This window comes from Lepus europaeus, chromosome 18, assembly GCF_033115175.1.
Source record: "Lepus europaeus isolate LE1 chromosome 18, mLepTim1.pri, whole genome shotgun sequence".
Classification (NCBI taxonomy): domain Eukaryota; kingdom Metazoa; phylum Chordata; class Mammalia; order Lagomorpha; family Leporidae; genus Lepus; species Lepus europaeus.
The window spans coordinates 3,054,852-3,075,693 of NC_084844.1; the positions used below are offsets into that span (position 1 = coordinate 3,054,852).

The 20,842-nt window shown below is 65.7% G+C and overlaps 1 protein-coding gene across 1 annotated transcript in view; it reads left to right on the forward strand.

Annotated features, from left to right (window-relative positions):
- The first annotated feature begins 8,408 nt into the window (after positions 1–8,408).
- DNAH17 (dynein axonemal heavy chain 17) overlaps positions 8,409–20,842 on the forward strand; it is a 77,403-nt gene continuing 64,969 nt past the window's right edge. The window contains 14 exon segments of the mRNA XM_062175646.1: positions 8,409–8,753; positions 9,761–9,954; positions 10,566–10,758; positions 10,912–11,011; positions 11,104–11,189; positions 11,404–11,529; positions 11,768–11,920; positions 12,004–12,090; positions 12,749–12,916; positions 13,035–13,151; positions 16,897–17,162; positions 17,828–17,981; positions 17,983–18,024; positions 19,306–19,452. Of these exon segments, the coding sequence (XP_062031630.1) occupies positions 8,409–8,753; positions 9,761–9,954; positions 10,566–10,758; positions 10,912–11,011; positions 11,104–11,189; positions 11,404–11,529; positions 11,768–11,920; positions 12,004–12,090; positions 12,749–12,916; positions 13,035–13,151; positions 16,897–17,162; positions 17,828–17,981; positions 17,983–18,024; positions 19,306–19,452 (2,178 nt within the window).

Below are 20,842 nucleotides of genomic sequence, written 5' to 3' on the forward strand. Positions count from 1 at the left end.
GGGAAGAGAGCGCTCCCCCAAGTTGTCGGCCAGGCATCAAGCTCTATAAATTCCACCCCTTGTCCCCCTGTGTCCAGGGTGAGACAGAGGCCTCCTGGGAAAGGGCGAGTTCGACTGACAAGTGCGACACAGAGTTCCACGTGGGGCGGGGGCCTGTGGCTGGCTGCCCGGCTGCCTTGCTGCCCACAATGGGGACAGGACCGGGCTGTGGTGCCCCTCGCACAGACTTCGCCGTTAGAGGAACTCCCGACGGCTGACCAGCGGCGCTGGGTGCCCAGGAGAGCCGGGTCCCAGCCCTGGTGCACCCGGCACAGCAGGGGTCCCTCAGCCTCTGAGCCCACACAGGGGTCTTCTGGGCTCCCGACAGGTCCCCCCGGGGAGCAGGCAGCCCCGGCCCCCGCCCTTTTGCCGGACACGGCTCCCCACTAACACTGTGCCAGAGACACCCTCAGGCCCCCGGCCAGTGCCGGTCTACCCGGGACTCCCTGGTTTCTACCGTGAAAACCCCAAGTCCTGGGCAGGCCGGGCCGGCCAGGTGCCCCGAGCATCAGCTGGGCGCCAGCAAGGGCAGACCGGGGATGCGGCAAGGGGGCCGCTGTTCACACGGGGAGGCCGGGCTGACCGGAAACGCACTTGGGGTGCTCAATCCCCAAACCTGGGTGCGCCGCACCTGCGCCCGGGCGGGGCTGGCAGCTTCCTGTCTGCTCCCGGCCCGCACGGGAAGTCCCTGGGGTGCAGACCTCGCCCCGGCCCTGTTTCCGCACCTCGCAGTCCGCTCACTTTGCAGCCATAGGTGAGAAGGCTCCCGGTCGAGGCCCGCACCCCGGGGCCGGGCTGAGCAGGAGGCCGTCCCCCAGACACGCGGGCGCAGCAGGGAACCCTGGGATGCGGTCCGAGGGGGAGCTGGGGCACTGCCTGGACCCAGCCGTGGCTTCAAGCCCGGGTTTCAGCCTGGACGCGTGGGTTTTCCGCAGGGGGCGGAGCTCTGAGCTAAGTGGCTGCAGAGACCACCCCGGCACGTTAGCGCGCTTTCCAAAAAATTCTCCAAAGAAAATGGGCCTTTGTCCTTTTCAGGAAAAGACATTGGGGCTGGTTGGTGCTGCAGCCCAACGGGCTGAGCCGCCGCCAGGCTGCATCCGCCATGGGGTGCCCGGTTTGATTCTGGCTGCTCCATTTCCAACCCCCTCCCACCACGTGGGAGACCCAGATGGAGCTCCTGGCTGCTGACTTCAGCCTGGCCCAGTCCGGGCCATCGCAGGAGTGAACCAGCGGACGGAAGACTCTCTCTCTCTCTCCCTCTCTCTCTCTCTCTCTGCCTTTCAATTAAATAAAACAAATCCTGAAAAAAAGAGAAATAAACATTTGCTATTTCCAGTGCTGGCATGGTTACTTAGCAGGTAAAGCCCCAGCCTGCAGGGCCGGCATCCCATATGGGTGCCAGTTCGAGTCCCGGCTGCTCCACTTGCGATCCCACTCCCTGCTGTGGCCTGGGAAAGCAGTAGAAGATGGCCCACGTCCTTGGGTCCCTGCACCCATGTGGGAGACCCAGAGCAAGCTCCTGGCTTCGGATCGGCGTAGCTCTGGCCATTGCGGCCAATTGGGGAGTGAACCAGCGGATGGAAGACCTGGCTCGCTCTCTCTCTCTTTCTCTGCCTCTCCTTCTCTCTCTGTGTAACTCTGGCTTTCAAATAAATAAATCAATATTTTTAAAAAGTTTGCTATTTCCAAGTCTCTGGTGGAAGCTGAGCTGTGACCCGCTGGCAGCCCAGGAAGGGACGCCCCCCTCCGTCCATCACGGTGCACCGGGCACCTCCTCCCTGCAGAGCTGGCCAGGCACCTGTCCCCGGGCAGCACAGCAGCCATGCCCAGGCCGTCCCCTCAGGGCTCGCCGTAGATGAGCCCCTCAGCACGGGGTCGGGGGGTGTGTGACAGCCACCTGTGGGGTCGGCCCTGGTGGCCCACTGAGCTTCCTCTAAGACGGGGGGAGGGGGCACTGGCCTCTGGATCCAGGATCCCCACCCCACCTCCGCCTGGGCCCAAACAGGAGCTTTGACCCGGCCCTCGGGCACTGCAAGTTCTAGAAGCTTCCAGGTGATTCCACCTGCGGCCGGCGTTTGCTGCCCAGACGGGTCGTGGGCTCGGGGGAGGCACAGGGGCCTCGTTGGCCAAGGGCAATCGACCACACAGGTGAACTTACCCAAGAAGAGACTGGAGCTCCCTGGCTGTGAGCCCCCCACTGCCTCAGCTGCGCTGGGAATCCCGCTCGGCTCCGTGCCCCACGCCCCACGCCCCACGCCCCACAGCAACTGAATGGGATCCACCTGTCTCACTGCCCCGAGGTCTGCCATGGTTCTCCCAGGCAGCACCACGCCAACTCCTCCCTGATAGGTGCAGGCCATGCCCTCACCCCTCCAGCCCGGGGGGCTCAGCCAGCACCGCACTTCCTTCCTTGGTGGGGCCTCACCGCCGGCCCTGTGTGCTCGGACGCCAAGTGGACCAAGTCCCGAGGCCTCGGCCGTGCCCGCTCTGGCTGTGACCTCTGGAGACCCGAGGGCCCGGAGCCTGCTCTGGGTAAGAGACCCCGCCTGGCCGCCCGTGGGCAAGAACGTGCAGGGTTTGGGGTGCAGAGGCCGCGGCCTGCTGTCCCTCTCGGGGAACTCGGGGAGGCTGCCGAGACCCAGACGCCCGGCCGCCAGCTCCCACAGCAGGGGACGGTGGCCCGGCAGTCGGCCTTTACTGAAACTTGCCTCCCCCAGGTATTCCGCAGGGTGGATGTGCCCCCTGCACCCCAGCTCCTCCCACCCCCAGCCACGGGCGGCTGTGCTGTCAGAACCCAAAGAGAGCCGTGAATGATGTCCCCAGCTGGTGGCCCTGGCCAGCGGGGAGGACCGGAGCCAGCCGCTCAGCAGCCACGTCCACAGGCCCCGGGGTCGCGTCCTCAGGGCCCACGGACAAGCTCGCGGGCCCCCAGGAAACGTGGGCCCCTCTCTGACACGTCAGCATCGCTCCTGCAGTGCCTGGAACCGGGTCTGAGCACCAGGGCCACCTCCCCGACCGCCTCCCGGTGCAGCGTCCCCGCTGGACGTGCGGTGCTTGGTGCTTTGGGCTCCTGCACTTAGAGGCGCTGGGGAGGCACAAGCCGGCTAAACCTGGGTCTAGCATTTCTCCGAGCGGCGCTCACAACAGAGACGGCTCCGACGAGAAAAGTCGGGGGTGGGGGCAGACGCCGGGAGACCCGGCTCAGCAGCGGGACTTCCCAGAGCCTTGGCGCCCTCGGCGACGCTCACCGCAGCGCCAGGCTCTGAGTGGCTGCCCTCATCAGAGGTCTGGGAGCTGGCAACGCGGGAGGTGGCCGCGAGGCCTGTAGCTGTGACACAGGCGGCGCCGGGCGCTCACCGCGCTTGTTGGGGGACACCAGGAAGGACAGCAGCCTTAAGGTGTGTGGGAATTGGCAGGTGCACCTGTGTGGGGGTGGGGATGATTCTAGGCCTGGCGGGAAGGCCATGTGTAGAGCGGGGCCAGGCTTGGGCAGCAGGCAGGGCTGAGTCTCGTAGGGCCTCCGCGGTTAGAGTTTGCTCAGAGCAGTGGGGAGCTGGGAACCGGCTGTAAGCCGGGGGTGGACGCGGCGGCCGCCTTTTGAACGATGCAGAGTTGGACCCGGAGGGCGGTGCTGGCGTTCGGGGGTGTTGGGGACGTTGAATCGCCGTGCCAACCCTGACAGACAGGGTCCTGGCTGGGTGCCTGGAGCACAGGTGGGCGGTTCATCCAACCAGGGCACCTGGAAGGAAAATCGGTGTGTGGGGCCGGGAGGGGCAGTGGTTGTTTCCTATGTGTCAAGTCTGGGGGGCCTGTGAGGCTTCCGAGCAGTGGCGTCCCGCTCCGAGGGTGGGTCTAAGCCAGTGTGGTGGAGGTGGGCCACTCTCCCAGGGAACCCCCACATCCATGTGGCACCACCACGCCCCATGCCAGGTGGACACGTGGCTGCCAGCTGGAGACTACAATTCCCAGCATCCTGTGCAGCCGGGTAGGGCCATGTGGCCAGTGTGGACCAATAGGGCGTGAGCAGACAGCCTCTGGGTTAAGTCATTAAAGACACATCCCTGCGTCCCCTTCTCCTGGGGCGGCTGCAGTGGAAGGCGAGGAAGCCAAGTGGACAATTTTTTTTAAGATTTATTGATTTATTTGGGGGGGGGGAGATCTTCCATCTGCTTGCTCACTCCCCAAATGGCCACAACAGCCAGAGCTGGGCCGATCCGGAGCCAGGAGCCAGGAGCTTCCTCAGGGCCTCCCATGTGGGTGCAGAGACCTGGGCCATCTTCTTCTATCCCAGGCCACAGCAGAGCTGGATCAGAAGTGGAGCGGCCGGGACTGGAATTGGCACCCATGGGGGATGCTGGTGCCACAGGGGGAGGCTTAGCCCACTGTGCCGCAGCGGGAGTCCTGGGATTGATTCTGTGGCCAAAAACAAAGGCGGGGAAGCAGAGAGGGACGTTACCGGGAAGTCTTCAGAGGAAGGTGGCTGTGCGGAGGGAGGGGAGTTTTTCCCTACAGTCACAGCGACTCGGGAAGCTGACAGAGGGAGGAGGTTTGGAGACAGAGGCCAGAGAAGGGGTCACGTGCACCTGTGCTGGGGGTCACGGTGCTCTAGACGGAAGCAAGGGAGGAGACGGCCGTGTTTGTCGGACTGGCTGGCCCTGCCCACTGTGGGCTCTGGGAAGTCCCGAGAGCTGCCATCTGCCTGCCGGAGAGCGGGTGGGGGAACTCGGGGCCCAGCCAGGGGCCTGCAGGCCAGGGGAGTGGATGGAGCCAATCCCGCCAGGGGCAGGGGTGGGGGCGCCGAGACTCCCCGGGGCGAGCCCCGCCTCCCTCTGCCTTCGCCGGATGGGTGCTCTCAGCCAGGTCCTCCGTGCCGAGGGGTGGCGGATCCCAGCGCGGGTCTCACCCGGAGACCCCCTCCCAGACGCACCCAGACCCAGCACTCGGTCCCGGCACCTCGCGGCCCACACGCTCTGTGCACAGGAGCAGCCGGCCCCCCTGCTAACCCTGTGTCGGGGTCACTGGGCTGCCGGGAGCTGGCGGAACGGCCTCTGGTGGGGCCGTGGGGGCGTCGGGGGCTCCCAGCAGAGCTCAGGGTTTGAGTCCGGAGGCGAGGTGTGGAGGGTGGCCTGGGAGGACGGGGCTGGGTCCGGGTCCCTGCAGAGCTGTCTGTCTCGTGTTTAGGTTAGATTGTATCGCTGTCGTACTATAACGAGTTCCCTAGGGGTGTGATTTGCTAACATTTGCTCCCCTTCTGTGCGCCGGCTTCAAAGCTCCGAGGTTACCTCGGTGTGTGGCTGGTTTCTCTCGGTCACTTCCGCCGTGGTGCGGCCTGGAAGAAGCCCTCGGCTCATCCCAGGCGTTAACCTCGCCCTCGCTTTCCCCTCGCTTTCAGTTTCGTGGTTTTGAGATTTTACACCCGGCTCTGACGTTTGTGAACCGAGTTATCTCTGTGGATGGTGGGCGGCAAGGGGCGGCGTCGCCCCTTTGCGTGTGGATACCCGGTTCTCCCTCCCTCGGTGGCTGGCACGCCTGTCTGGAAGCCAAGGCTCGGGCAGGCCTGGGCACAGCGCCTGGGACACCACCGGAGGCGCCCGCAGCCCACCGTGCGGGCCTGGGATCAGCTGACACTTCCCGGCAGCTTCCTGTAGGAGGGCCGGTGCCCGTGTCGCTGCCAGCCCTGGAGACCTGGGCGGAGCTCTGGCTCCTGGCGTCAGCTTGGCCTGGCCCTGGCTGTTGCAGGTGTTTGGGGAAAAGGCCGACAGGTGGAAGATCTTCCTCATCACTCTGCCTTAAAAAAAACACAAAAACCTGATGAAGCCCGTGCTGTGGCCTAGAAGGCTGAGAAGCCTCCACGGGCAGTGCCGGCATCCCGTCTGGTGGGATGGGGGTGGGGTCGCCATGGGGGTGGGGGTCAGGATGGGGGTGGGGGTCGCCACGGGGGTGGGGGTCGGGAGGGGGTCTACTTCACTGCCCACAACCTTGCTTCCCAGACTGAGATGAGTGACAGCCACGGTGCGGGAACAGAGGGAGGAGGGAGTGTGTGGTGAAGACGCCCTGCTGTGCTCACCTGGTGCAGGGGAGCGGAAGCCACGCGTACCGCACCCCGCACCCCTCTCCGTGCTCTGGACTCCACAAGAAAGCCGGGTGCTGGGGAGTGGGCTAACAGTGACGATTTGCACCGCCTGGAGGCGAGAAGGCGAAGGACACAGAACAGGCAGGACGGGCAGGAAGCCCTGGGTCCACGCGGCCACGGCTCTGGGCCCCGCGTGCTCACGTCGGTGACTTCGAGGCTCAGGGGGACTCGGGGCTGCAGTTCAGACGCAAAGAGCGGTCAACCGAACTCGCAGGTCTGCGAGGCCTCAGTGCGGGCCGGGCGCCCACGGCTGCACTCCGGCCACTGGCCACTGGCGTCCAGGGAAGGTTCCAGAAGCCCCAGCTGGAGGTTCTGTGGCAGTTGGAGCCCTCGAGCCAAGGGAGCCATCTTCTCCCCTGGCCTGGGGAGGGGCTGCCTCGCGTTGGCCCTGTTGAGACAGGAGCACACGTTCGCCTAAGCTGGTGAGCAGCCTTGACCCGTGTTAGGCGGCCGGGGGCTGAGCCGAGGCCGGGGGCTGAGCCGAGGACCGACTCGGAGAGGACAGAGCTGGGACCCCGGGGCCCTGGCAGACCCACCGGCCACCCCAGAAATGGCTCCGCTCCCTGACTGGAGCTGGTCACGACTGGCCGCCTCCCAGCCCCCGGTGGCCCCCACGCCAGCTGCTCCTGGGCAAGCCCTGCCTTGGTGGGCTTCCCAGGAAGCCCCCCGACCTGAGTGCAGCGTGGGGGCCACCTCCCCAAAAGCCATCCTGCCCCCCACCCCCAACGAGCACCTGCCCCTTTGTCCCAAAGGCTCCCGTGGGACAGCTGTAACTTGCCCTCTGGCCTCCAATCAGGAAGAGGCAAGACGGGGGTTTGAGATCAGACCCTCCAGGTGGGCAGACCCACGAGGGCCATGGGGGCCCCCCAGACCACAGGCGCCGCGGCCTGCGAGGGAGAGACGCTGGCTTTGTGAATGCCCCCAAAGCAGGGGAGCTCAGATGTTTCCTTCCGCCCCATGGTGAGACAGACAGGGAAGGGACCCTCGAGTCTCCGGGGTCCTCGGCCGTCCTGGTCCCAGGCTCCACACCAAGGCCACGATGCCCACCTCGGGGTACCCAGGTGCAGGGTCACTCACGGCCAGCACAGACACCCCCAGGGCTCTGGCGACTCGCTGGTGCCTGGCGGCGTCCCCTCTGTGTTGCGGGGTCCATACATCGGCCCGTTGTTGTCCCCAGGCCCCTGTTGGCTGCTCACAGTGTCTACTCCCCTGAGGTTCTAGGAGAACTGGCCCCAGCCCACCTGGGTGACATGGGCCACGCTGCTGCTCCCCACGAGGCTGTCTCGGTGCGACGTGGGGGCCACGGTGAAACTCGGCCTCTCCGCCGGGGTCTCCGTCCTCTTGGGAAGTGCAAAGCACAAGGTGTGGCTTCTGAGTGCTGCTGACGTCGCCCGTGGGTGCCCGGGCTCCCCCCGGAAGTCCGTCGTGGTGGGGGACGGTGCCTCCCCGTCTGAGACTCCCACATCTCGGTCATCGTGGATTTGCGCTGGCTCCGTTTTGTTTTTTGTTGTTGGTTTTTCAAAGCATTGGAGTACTGGGAGCCCGGGTGTCCCCCCAAGTTGGGGGCTGGCGTAGTGTTTAAGGGACTCCTCTCCTGGAGGGAACAGCCCCACGGGGCCCTCCTGGGGGGCAGCTGAGCCACAGCCGGGGGCTCTGCAGGCGGGTCCTGTGATGGGTGCGTGCCGGGGGCTGGGGAGGCGGAGGGGACGGACACGGCCAGCGCAAAGCGGGGGCAGCGTGTGAGCACCCACACCACACGTGGGGCTGCTTCCTCCTCTGTGTGGTCTCGCACGTGCTCACGGGGGCGGTGCCTTTCTCTGGTCATGTCCAGGACCTTTTACTGCTCCTGGGTTCACCCCCCTGTCTCCCTGCCCCATCGCTGTCCGAGATGCTGCGGTCACCCCGTGCCCCTTCTCCAGCCAGAGGGTCTCTCCTCCCAGCCTGCTAACTTCCTGGTCACACTGCACAAGCACACAGCCCAGCCCGTTAGCAATGCCCCACGGCAGGGAGGTGGCCAGTGTCCAGCCAGAGGGCGTGGCCGTGGCCCCCGGGCCCTCCCCGCCCCCAGCCCATCCACAGCGTAAAGCAAGCTGGTCCTGATGAGCCCTTAGTTCCTGCCAGGCTGGGACAGGGACGTGCGTCCACTTCCTGGAGTGGCGGGCATCGGGAGGTGGGGGAACGGCCTGGCACCGTCTCTGTCCCCTGGCAGGTGACCGGGGTGTAAGGAGCGGTCAGAATGACCGTGTCCCCGGATGTCAGGATGGAGTACTTGGAGGAAGTGGCTACCGTGGTGCTCAAGTTCAAGCCGGACAAGTGGAGCAAGCTGGTCGGGGCGGAGGAGAACATGGCCTTGTTCACGGAGTTCTTCGAGAAGGTGGACGTCTCGGTGCTGGTGCTGACGCTCAACCCCGCCGGCCTGATCGTGCCCTGCCTGGGCTTCCCGGAGTCCCTCAAGTCCAAAGGCGTCTACTTCATCAAGACCAAGCCCGAAAACATCACCAAAACCAACTACAAGGCGCGCCTGCTCTACGGGGACATCAGCCCTGCGCCCGTGGAGCAGCTGATCGCCGTGGTGGAGGAGGTGCGTGGGCCCCCGGGAGGCGGCCCTGGGCCCGCGGGAGCCTCCCCTGGGAGCCGGCTGGGCCCACAGGTGACGCCTGTGCACCTGCGTCTAGAGGTCCCGCCCTTTGCCTGTTCTCGCAGTTCGTCACTGCCTGTAGCCCTGGAAGGTGTGGGCTCTCGGGGACTTCGGGTTAAAGTGGGTGCCCTTTGGGGGGGGTCCTGTCCTGCCTCTTCCCCGGTGTCGCTCTGGGCAGGAGTGGCAGGACGGGCACAGTTTTGGAGCCAGCCTGTCCAGAGCCCGGGTTCCTTAGCCTCCCCATCATTGCTCTCCTCCCCCGTGACCTGGGTCCCCACCCTGCACACATCCCTGGGAACGAGTGACGGATGTGGGAACCAGGAACAGGGCGGCCCTCCACTGCGGTGCACGGCGGTGTCTCGCCGGCCCCGGCTGCCACAGCCACGTCCCGGGGGCCGGAGCTTCCACGACAGCTGTTTCTTTCCCGCAGTCCTGCAGGCGGGAGGTCCGAGGTCGGGGTGCAGCAGGGCTGGGCCTGGCCGAGGCTTCTCTCCTCGGCTCGCGGGCCCTGTCTCCCTGAGGCCTCCTGGGTCCGGCCCCCCGAGTATCTGTCCCAGCTCCCCTTCCCGTAAGGACGCGGGTCACGATGGATCGCAGCCAGGGCCTCCCTCCCACCTGCTTACCTCCCTGAAGATCCTGTTTCCAGACACAGTCGCGTTCTGAGGACGGGGGCTGGGACTGCCTCACGTGGGCCTGGGGCGAGCACAGGTCGGCCCTCACGCCTCTCCTAGGCGGCAGCTGGCATCTGCTCCCGGCAGGGACGGTGTCAGGGTGACGCGAGGCGGGGTCTCTGTGGAGGCGGCTTTGCCACCCCAAGGTCAGGAGCTGGGCTCGGCACCCCAACAGCCCCCACTTCCGGCAGGAGGACCCGCTTTCCCAGGGTTCGGGCGCCGAGCCTTCCTACTCCGAGGACCCTGGGGGGAGCCCCGGTGACAGGCGTGTCCTTCCAGGTGCTCTACTCTCTGCTAAACCAAAGCGAGAACGTAGACGGGTGGCCCCGGGTGGTCTCGGAGGACATCGTGAAGCAGGTCCACAAGCTGAAGAACGAGATGTTCGTGATGGGGGGCAAGGTCAAGGGGAAGACGCTGCTGCCCGTCCCGGAGCACCTGGGCAGCCTGGATGGCACGCTGGCCTCCATGGAGAGGTGGGGGCCCTGCCCGCTGCGGCTGGCTTCCAGAACCCCCTGCGGGTGGGGTGGAGCAGAGGCTGAAGGGGGAGGCCGGGGCCCCGGGGGTTCCTGTGCTAGTGACCCTGAAGCCATCCACATGGTGCCCTGGGTTCCGGTCCCCCCCAAAAGTTATGCACACCCCAGGCAGAAACCGGGTGCCGAGGGGCGGTGCAGGGGAATGGGCGGGGTCTGCAGCAGGTGCGCATGTGGCTCCATAGAGGCCCTGGGGGCCCCGGAACCTCAAGAAGCCCCGTGGTGCCTGCCCAGCCACTGCTCCCAGCTGCCCGGCTGTGTGACGCTCACATGGGGGTGGGTCTGCTCCTGGCCGCCCCTCGGCCACCAGCTGTGCCCTGGTGAGACTCTCAGGGAGGTGCCATCTTGAAGAGGGGCCACCCCCGAGCCCTGGCTCCTCTCCCTCCTGCTCCGCGGAGAGAGCATCGGGCACCGGCGCCCTCAACAGCAGCCGCCATCGCTCGGGCATCGGGGGCCTGGTTGTGCTGCAGCTGCTGCTGGGGAGGGGGCGGTGGGGCCCCGCCCTTGCCCCTCCCCCAAGAAGCCCGCGTCCACCTGCGCCTTGCGCCCGGCAGGCTCCCCACCTCCCTGGACAACTCGCTGCTGCACGCCATCGAGACCATCATCATCGACTGGTCCCACCAGATCCGAGACGTGCTGAGCAAGGACTCTGCCCAGGCCCTGCTGGACGGCCTGCACCCACTGCCCAGGGTGGAGTTCGAGTTCTGGGAGGCCCGGCTGATGAACCTCAAGTGCATCCACGAGCAGGTGGGGCCTCCCAGTCGCTGCCGAGCCCCGGTCCCGCTTTACCCCCCACCCCAGGCGGCAGCCGCGATCCCCTCCGAGCAGGGCCCCGGGGACCCTGAGCATCGGCAGCCACGAGGCTGAGCCCCTCCCCTGAGGCTGCCGGCTCCCCCTCAGCTGAACAGGCCCAAAGTGAACCGAATCGTCGAGGTCCTGGAAAAAGCCAAGAGCTGCTACTGGCCGGCCCTGCAGAACGTGTACACAAACGTCACAGAGGGTGAGCGCCGGGAGCGGACCCCGGGCCCGAGGCGGCGGGCGGCGCGGGCCCGGAGCTGATGGGGGCTGTCGGGGCCGTCCTTGCCCGCGCAGGCCTCAAGGAAGCCGAGGACATCGTCCTCTACCTGAAGCCCCTGCAGATCTTGCTGGAGGAGATGGACCAGGCCGACTTCACGTCCGTACGTCCGTCCGGCGAGGTTTTGGGGTTGGGGGGATCTCGGGTTCTGGGGACAGAGGGCCAGGGCAGCTCGGCTGTGAGCGGGACGACCGGGCTGGGCGTTGCCTTCTCTCCTCCTCCTCAGAGACCCTCTCCCGGCAGGGGGCGTGGCTGAGATTCAGGGACCAAGGCCCCTCCCCTCCAGTGCCCCCCACGCCCTTCCCGTGTCTCCCCAGCTGCCGACCTTCATCGCCAAGGTGCTGGACACCATCGCCTTCATCTGGGCCACGTCCAGCCACTACAACACGCCCTCCCGGGTCATCGTCATCCTGCAGGAGTTCTGCAACCAGCTCATCGAGATGGTACCGCCCCTCCCCTGCCACCTGCTCCCCCGCAGGGCCGGACTCGCTGAGACCAGAGTCCAGCCTTGGCACGGGGCGAGGGCCGAGTAAGGGGGCGGTACCCGCGGTGGCCCCCAGAACAGCCCAGCAGTCGGCAGGCGGGTGGGACAGCGTATGTGTCGGGCTGATCCCGTGCAGGGATGGCCTGGGCAGCTTGTCATGGCCCTGGGGTGCCCGTCTCCCCCCCCGCCCCCGCCAGACGCGGAGCTACCTGGGCCCGGATGAGGTGCTGAAGGGCTTGCAGGGCGAGATCGAAGAGGTCCTGAACGGCATCTCGCTGTCGGTGACGGTCCTGCGGGAGCTGTACCGCGCCTACGACTTCTGCTGCACCAACATGCAGCGCTTCTTCAAGGTACCTCCCGGCCCCGGGCCGGTGCCCCTGGCGCTGGGGCCAGCGGGAGCGTCTGACGCTGACAGCGCCCCTCTCCCCCCAAGGACAAACAGCCCGCGCTCTGGGAGTTCCCCTCCTCCCTCGCCTTCTCCAGGATGAACGCCTTCTTCCGCCGCGTGCAGACGATCGAGGTGAACAGACCCCGGGCGCCTTCCCCGGGCTTGGGAAGGGCACTGCCCTCAGTGCTGGCCGAGGCGGGCGACTTGTCTGGGTTCTAAACATGACCTGGGCCTGGGCTCTGCTGGGAGGGCTGCAGGGGAGCCGTGGGACCTGGTGTGGGAGGTGAGACGCCCCACGCAGAGTAGCTGTTTGTGGGGTGAGTCTGGGGGGGGTCTGTGCAGCAGCCCGGGAGCCTTGGGGGGGGCACTACCTGGGTTGGAGGCGGCGGGGCGGGGCGGGGGAAGGGAGCTTCAGGAAGGAGCCGGGGAGCTGTCCCTGGCAGGAAGTACAATCGACACAGGTGTGGCCGCCTGGCCGCTTTCCCCTCGGCGTGGGGGTCTCCTGGGCAGTGACGATGAGCAGGGGCGTCCGAAGCCAGCAGGGCCCTCAGGTCGCTGCCAGCGCCGGGGTGTGGCGGGGCCGGGATGGTGAGATTACTCAGAGGCGCGTGGGTCGAGCCCCCAGCCTCGTCCGCTGCCGCCTCCACCTCCACGCTGGTGGCTCGGAGGGCCCTTGTGGGCCCCCTCCTCGCGTCCCCTCTGCGCCCAGAAGCGGCCATGAGGACGAGCGCAGGCCGCCTGACGGGGCCGGACCAGCTGATGGGCGCCGTGCCTTCCGCCCGCCCGCCAGGATCTTTACAAAACGGCCATCGAGTTCCTGAAGCTGGAGAAGATCGAGGTGGGGGGCGTCAGGGGCAACATCTTGGGCAACCTGGTGACGCAGGTCTACGAGGAGGTCTTCGAGCTGGTCAGGGTGTTCGCCGACTGCAAGTACGACCCGCTGGACCCCGGAGACGCGGTGAGACCACTGGCCGGCCTCCCGGAGCGCCGCTAGGGGGAGGCTCGGCCGGGGAGGCGGACGGCGCCCGCCCGGCACGTGGTTCCAAGTCCAAGGTCGCCGTGCGCACGCCCTCTAGAGTTTCGACAACGATTATGCTGATTTCGAGACAAAGATCCGGGATCTGGACAGGAGGCTGGCCACGATCTTCTGCCAAGCACTGGACGACTGCAGCTGCATCGAGACCTCGGCGAAGGTAGGCGCGGGGCGGGGACGCGGGCCCGGGCAGCTGAGCGCAGTCAGCCTGGGCCCCGGGCAGCCGAGCGTGGTCAGGCCGGCCCGTCTCAGTGGCCTGGGCGAGCGCGCCCTGAGCCATCTCTGGCGGAGGGAGCAGGAAGCGCTAAGCCGCCGGCCGGCCGGCCGTTCTCGGATTCAGTTTCCCCAATTCTTGAAGGGGGCAGACGCTAACAGCCAGCCCCAGCCGCTGGAAAACTCACTGTGGGCACGCGCCGACGGCTGAGTGGTGGTTCCCGTGTCGCCGTCTGCACCCAGCGCAGACCGGCTGGCTTGGGAGCGGACGTTTCACTTCTCATAGTTGTTTGCCACTTTTTTAAAGATTACTTATCTGAAAGGCAGAGTTTCAGAGCGAGAGAGTGAGCGAGCAAGATCTTCCACCTGCTGGTTCACTCCCCAAACAGTCATGAGGCCAGGGCTGCTCCAGGCCAAAGCCAGCAGCCTGGAGCTCCATCCAGGTCTCCCACGTGGGTGACAGGGCCCCAAGCACTTGGGCCATCGTCTGCTGCTTTCCCAGGTGCATTAGCAGGGAGCTGGGTTGGAGGTGGAGCAGCCGAGACTGGAACCGGGGATGGCGGCGCCGCAGCTTAACCTCCGCGCCTTGCAGTCCTAGAGGCTGCAAGTGCAGGAGCCGCACCTGCAGGTCTGGGGTCTGCACGGACCCCACCCCGGTTCCCAGGTGGCTGCTGCAGAGGGGAAGCCGCCCTCCTGTGCCGCCACACGAGGGCGCCGGGTCCCACCCTGAGGGCCTGCCCTGGCCGGAACCACCGCCTCCCACCACTGCCACCGTGAGGACTTCCATACGTGGATTTGGGGACACAAAACCCCCAGGCCGTGACACCCACAGCTCCAGCTCTGAGACTGGAGGAGGAGGGGCCCACATGGGAGCTGCCCCTGGGCAGCGGGGCTGCGGCGCTCGGGCGTCTCCCATCTGAGTCTCGCTCTGCCGACGTCGGGGCACCGGGAGGCTGTGCGAGGCGCGAAAACCCCGGTGCTCGGCGGTTCAGGAGGGAAACACGAGGGCCAGCACACACGTGTTTCACGCTCGGCCTCTGAGTAACCAGAGAAGCAGGAGCTAAGTGGCGAGACGCTGTGGTCCCCGGGCGAGGACGGGCGGCACCCCCAGCTCGCTCACGGGAAGAGAACCTTCCGTGGAGCGGCCGGGGGTGCACGCAACACCCCAACACACTCGACCTCACAACGTTCCCAGCACCCCGGCCGCCCCTCCTCGACCTCCCCACCCAAGACGACCGTGAACTTTCAACCTGCTGTAGCTTTCTGACGTCTGCAGACTGAGGGAGCCCCGGCCCAAGTCCGAGCCTGTCCTGGGGAAGCGGAGGGGCTGGCTGTCCCCGGGGAGACGTGGGCGGAAAATGCTTCCTCTGCGCTCCTGGGGGTCTCGTGGTTGGGGCCTGCGGATTAACAAACTCAAAGCTCATTCCCGTGCCTAAGGGCACACGGGAGGGGCTCCTGATATGGCAGAGCTGGGCTGTGTGACGGGGTCTCTGCACCATATGGGTGGGGGGCGGCACCCTGGCATAGCGGGTAAAGCCTCCTCCTGCAGTGCCGGCATCCCATACTGGTTCTTGTCCCGGCTGCTCCACTTCCCCATCCAGCTCCCTGCTGCGGCCTGGGAAAGCAGTGGAAGATGGCGTCAGTGGTCAGGCCCCTGCACCCGCGTGGGAGACCTGGAGGAAGCTCCTCTTTCTCTGTATCTGCCTCAGATAAATAACTAAAATATGAAAAATAAATGAAAAATAAAGACACTTGGCCCTTCAGGAGCTGGGACGATTGTGGTGAAGTTGGTTGAGGTGGGGTCCCATGGACCCTTGGTTTCCAGCAAAAAGCCCCCCGAGGGGGTGTGGGAGCTCCACGGTCTGGGGCTGTACCTTCCGTAAGGAAAGCGCCGGAGGGAGGGAGAGCACGCATTCACTCTCGGACGCCTGTGTTTGAGAGTCTACATGGACCAGGGGGGGAGTTGGCTGGGCCCAGCTGCCCCAGTCCCCACCGTTCCTCATCGTAGCCCAGCCCTTTTCATACACTTTTTTTTTTTTTTAGATGATTGATTGATTGATTTGAAAGGCAGAGTTAGAGGTGCAGAGAGAGGTCTTCCATCCTCTGGTTCACTCCCCAAATGGCTGCAATGGCCAGAGCCGGGCCAGTCCAAAGCCAGGAGCCAGGTGCTTCTTCCAGGTCTCCCACATGGGTGCAGGGGCCCAAGCACTTGGGCCATCTTCCACTGCTTTCCCAGGCCACAGCAGAGAGCTGGATCGGAAGAGGAGCAGCCGGGTCTTGAACCTAGGCATTCTGAGGTCCCAAGCAGCGCCTCAACCCCTGCACCAAAGCCCGCCCCTGGGCGTTCCTCTGCGTGGGCCGATCTCTGGGTGCAGCCCCCAGCGGCAGGCGCTGGTCCTGGGTTCCTGCGGTTCGAGCAAGGGGAGCCTGCGCTGCCTCCCGCCCTGGGGCAGGCTGGGTGTGGAGCCCCCAGCGGGGTCTGGACGCAGAGCTGGGCCCACCCCGTCCAGCGTCTGTGCTCTGAGAGGGACACAGCCCTCGGATCTCTCAGGTCTCCCGGCTTAGATAGCAAAAGGGAACGGCTGGGAGAAGCGGCTCTGTGCACCTGTTGCCCGAGTCTCCTGGACCTGGGCACAGTCCACCCCCACCTGCCACCACTGCCACTGGGCGCCTGGGTTAGGACGCACCCCCGGGGCTCCCCTCCCCCGACTCCCCCCCTGGCCACGGCAGCGGCTCCCACACAGCAGGGGCTTCTGGGTGACTTTCTGCTCCGCTGCCCCGGGCAGAAGCCAGAAATATGTAAATACGAGGGGGAGGGGCAGGTGGCTAGGAAGGCCATAAACCTGGGAGACCAAGGATTTTTTTCTTTCTTTTTTGTCCTGAGTGGGCACCTCCTGGTCCACCCGCCCTGCAGGTGCCTGTGGGGCCGGGGCAGCCAGCTGGGACAGCGGCCCCATCCCCCTCCTCCCGGGCTGCTCCACGTGGCTTTGGGGACATGAAAAGCTCTTCGCTTCTTTATCGTCACATCCAGGTCCCCAAGGATGACTTCTCGGGTCAGCAGTCAGTGTTAAACGAAAACCTGGGGCAGATCTGCCCCTGGCTCCCCAAAGCAGGTGCAGCCCTGCCGGGCACCAGGGCTCCCCGCCAGCACCCAGCCCGGTGTCAGTTCAGACACGGGGCACCCATGGAGTGTAGGCTTGGGTCCGCCCCTCGTCTCCCCTGTGCCTTTTTTCAGAGTAGAACAGGCATCCACGTGGTCGAGGGGCCCCAGGGTGCTGGTGCCTGTCCTAAGGGGAGTGATGGTAGTAGATACAGTCGTTCCCCAGGGGCCAGTGCTGAGGCAAAGCCGCCACCTGTGACTGGTTCGGGTCCCGGCTGCTCCACTTCCGATCCAGCGCCCTGCTGATGGGCTGTGAAAAGCAGTGGACGATGGCCCGAGTGCCTGGGCTCCTGCACCCGCGTGGGAGACCCGGATGGAGCTCCAGGCTCCTGGCTTCAGCCTGGCCCAGCCCTGGCCGTTGTGGCCATCTGGGGAGTGGACCAGGGGATGGAAGGCTGATCTCTCGCTCTCTTTCTGTTCCTCTCTGTAACCCTGGCTTTCAAAATATAAAAATCAACGGTGTCCAGGGAGGGGCACGTGGCCCACAGCTGGGGCCCCTGGCGGTGAGCCCCGGTTCCCGGTGTCCCCCCAGCTCCTGTACATGTTCGGGGGCCTCCTGGAGCGGCCGCTGATCCTGGTGCAGGTGGTGCCCCGGTACTCGGCCATGCTGGAGCTGATGGACGCCGAGCTGGACAACGCCAAGCTCCTGTACGACGCGCAGATGGCGGCCTCCGTGGACGGCGGCATCCCCCCCATCCACAAGAACCTGCCCGCCGTGGCCGGCCAGCTCAAGTGGAGCCTGGAGCTGCAAGAGAGGCTGGAGGCATCCATGAAGCACGTGAAGCACATCGAGCACCCGTGAGCGCGGGGTGGGGGGGGGGGTGGGGGGCACGGCACGGCGGGGGGGGGATGGGGGCATGGCCATGGGTGGGGGTCACGGCCATGGGCGGGGGGGGAGGTGGGGCACGGCCATGGGCAGGGGGGAGGTGGGGGCACAGCCATGGGCAGGGGGGAGGTGGGGGCACGGGCAGGGGGAGATGGGGGCACGGCTATGGGCAGGGGGGCACAGCCACAGGTGGAAGGAGAGGTGGGGGTGTGGCCACGGGTGGGGGGTCACAGCCATGGGCAGGGGAGGTGGGGGGTGGGGGGTGGGGGCGAGGGAAAGGACTGGCTTGCCCTGGGCAGTCCCCAAGATCCTGACAGAGACCCCGTGTGTGTATGCGTGCATGGTCCTGACAGAGAGCCCGTGCGGCAGCGCCCATCGGCTGTCCCCTGTGTGTCCTGGGCAGGAAGGGAGGGTGGGAGTAGAGCCGCGGCTCTGGGCCCAGCCCCCTGGCCCCTGGCCCCCGAGCTGCTGGCCACATCCGCAGGCCGGGCTCCCGTTTTCATCTGGGTCTGGCTGTGGAAGAAGGGGATCATGGGATCCTGCTTCAGCACCCTGGGGCCCAGGCCCCCCGGGGGGCGCTGAAGGCCCCTGCACCCAGTGAGCAGGGGAGGCTCAGCCACGCTCCCTCCAACCCCAGGGTCATGTCCAGCGAGGAGGCCAAGCTCGTCTACCAGAAGTACGAGGAGATGCTGGAGCTGCTGCGGGGCTGCCGGCTGAGGACCTACCAGCAGTGGGTGGGCACCGTGGACCAGGACTGCCACTTCAACCTGGGCCAGCCGCTGATCCAGCGCAAGCCGGACACCGGGCCTCGTGGAGGTCAACTTCAGCAAGGCGGTGAGTGGGGGGGGGGGGGGCGGTCACCGGCCTCGGGAGGTCAACTTCAGCAAGGCGGTGAGTGGGGGGTGGTGGGGGCAACCCCAACCCCGAGAGCAAGTTCCTCCCAGGGGAGGGGACAGCCGGAGCCCCCACGGCCGCCAGGCCGGCCCCTCCCACTTGTGGCCACGCTTGGGTCACCGCCAGCCTGCAGCTCTGTGTGGCGTCTCTAAGCTTGTCCGGGATGTGCTGAAGACGCAAGGCACAGCGTGAGCGCCTTTTTAAAAATGCTTAACGCGTCCTCACCCAGCGTATGTGTGTTTGAGAGGCAGAGAGAGACTCCCACCTGCTGGTTCACCCCCCAATGCCTGCAACAGCCAAGAAAGGGCCAGGAGCCAGGGCTCAATCCAGCGCCCCAGGTGGCGTCAGGGATCCGTCACCGTGGGCTCTCGAGGCCTGGGACGGCAGGAAGCTGGGGTCGGGAGCCGCAGCCGAGAATCGAACCGGGGTGCCGTCCGTGTGCGTCTCTACAGCTTGGCGGCCTCTGCGTTGTAATCGCAAGAGAAAATGCTAATTTTAAAATGTTGTGTCTTTTCGGAGGTCTTTGCGGGCTCTGCACGAGGGCTGGTCAAGGCAGGTGAGCTGGAAAGAGCTCCGAGTGGACAGCATGGTGTGCCCGGGGGCTGCAGCCCGGGCTGTGCGGGGCCCACGCAGAGGAAGGAGGCAGGAGCGGGGCTGCCCCGGGAGGGTGGAGACAGCAGGAAGGCAGAGGACGGAGAGGTGGGACGCGCCCTCGGGGAGCCTCCCTTCTGCTAAAACAGCCAACATTCACCAAGCACCGGCTGTGCGTGCGTGTGCATGCGTGTGCGTGTGTGTGTGTGTGCGTGTGTGTATGTGGAGCTGACTTCCCAGAGGGACACAGCCTGGGGGAGAGAAAGCAGGTGGCGGGGGCCTGGGTCAAGGTGGAAGCCATGAGGCCACCGGAGGCGGGCGGGAGCCTGACGGAGCTGGAAATGGAGCCGGGGAGGAGTGGGCCCTGGCGTTTGGGGCTGGGCGCTGGCAGGGAGCGTGGCTACCGGCTGAGGCTGCACGGGCTGCAGGGCAAGGCGGGCGGATCCATCCGTCCACGCCGAGTCTGAGATATCGCGGGAGGGGAAGGGACGGAGACGGGACGGTTAGGATGGGGTCCAGCAGACAGGGCAAAGCTGCCCCGGCTCTGCCAGCCGAGCCCGCCGCCGCCCCGGGGCGCGGTGGCCGCTCTGCCGCCAGGCCGCCCCTGACGCGGTCCCGTTTGCTGTCCAGCTGGTGGCGGTCCTGCGGGAGGTCAAGTACTTGAACTTGCAGCAGCAGCAGGCGATCCCCCAGAGCGCGGAGAATCTGTTCGCGGAGAACGAGAGCTTCCGCAAGTCCGTGGGCAGCCTGGGGCTCATCGTGGGCTGGTACAACGAGGCGAGTGGCCGCGCTCGGCTAGGCTCCGTGCCGGGTTCGGGTTCGGTTTGGGACGGATGGAATGAGCGTGTCTCCGTGATCACAAGCGGCTCTCGCCACGGCAGCAGCGCACCCGGTGGCGACTCGGGAGCCGGCGACCGGAACCTTCTTCCCGCTGCCCTCTGGCTCAAGTTTCACAGAATTTCTAGATGCTGCCTTCTCCTCGCTATTTTTGGGCGTGACCTCCGTTAATGTGGGGTGGTGGAGTGGGGGTGGGGAACTTCCTGGAGTTGAGAGCAGGGTGACCAACTGCCCGGCCCCGGACAGCGGGCGGCCGTGTGGAGGTGGCATTCTGACCACTGACACCGCTCGGGCCTGGGCCCCACCTCGGCGACCACGAAGGGGCTGATCACGAACACGAGCCCTGGGGACCGTCCCTCTAGTGACCGGGCTGTCGGCTCAGAGCTTCTCGCCTGTGGTTGTGCTAGGGGCTTGGCCCTCGCTGTGGGGCTCCGGGCGGTGGAGCTGGGCCTGATGTTCTCAGCGTTTCCACGTCATCGTGTGTGTCTCTACCCCAAAGAGTGGATAATTAAGGGTTAAGTATTTACATAAATTTGTGTTAAGGTTTATTTATTTATTTGAAGGAGTTACAGAGAGAGGGGGAGAGGTAGAGAGAGGTCTTCCAGCCACTGCTTCACTCCCCAGATGGCTGCAACGGCCAGGGCTGGGCCAGGCAAAAGCAGGAGCCAGGAGCTTCTTCCGGGTCTCCCACGTGGCTGCAGGGGCCCGAGCACTGGGCCGTCCTCTGCTGCTTTCCCGGGCCACAGCAGGGAGCTGGATCAGAGGTGGAGCAGCCGGGACTCGAATAGGCGCCCCTGCGGGATGTCAGCGTCACCACTCTGCCACCTCATTCCCTAGACACAAACTCTTGATGATTAAAAAAAAAAAAATTCAACTTGGAACGTCCTGAAATAAGATTTCTATATAATCCACCCCAACATCATAATAATTGAAGATGATTTGTTCAGTACGGAATGATTAAAAGCCTTACAATAGGGCCAGCGTGGTGGCGCAGCAGGTGAAACCTGGGGCCTGCAGGGCTGGCTTCCCACATGGGCACCAGTTCAAATCCCAGCTGCTCCACTTCTGATCCAGCTCTCTGCTATGGCCTGGGAAAGCAGTGGAGGATGGGCCAAGCGCTTGGGCCCCTGCACCCACGTGGGAGACCAGCAGGAAGCTCCTGGCTTCTGGCTTCAGATCAGCTCAGCCCTGGCTGTTGCAGCCATCTGGGGGGTGAACCAGTGGATGGAAAACCCATCTTTCTCTCTCTCTCTCTCTCCCTCCCTCTCCCTCTCCCTCTCTCTCTCCCTTTCTCCCTCTCTCTCTCCCTTTCTCCCTCCCTCTCCCTCTC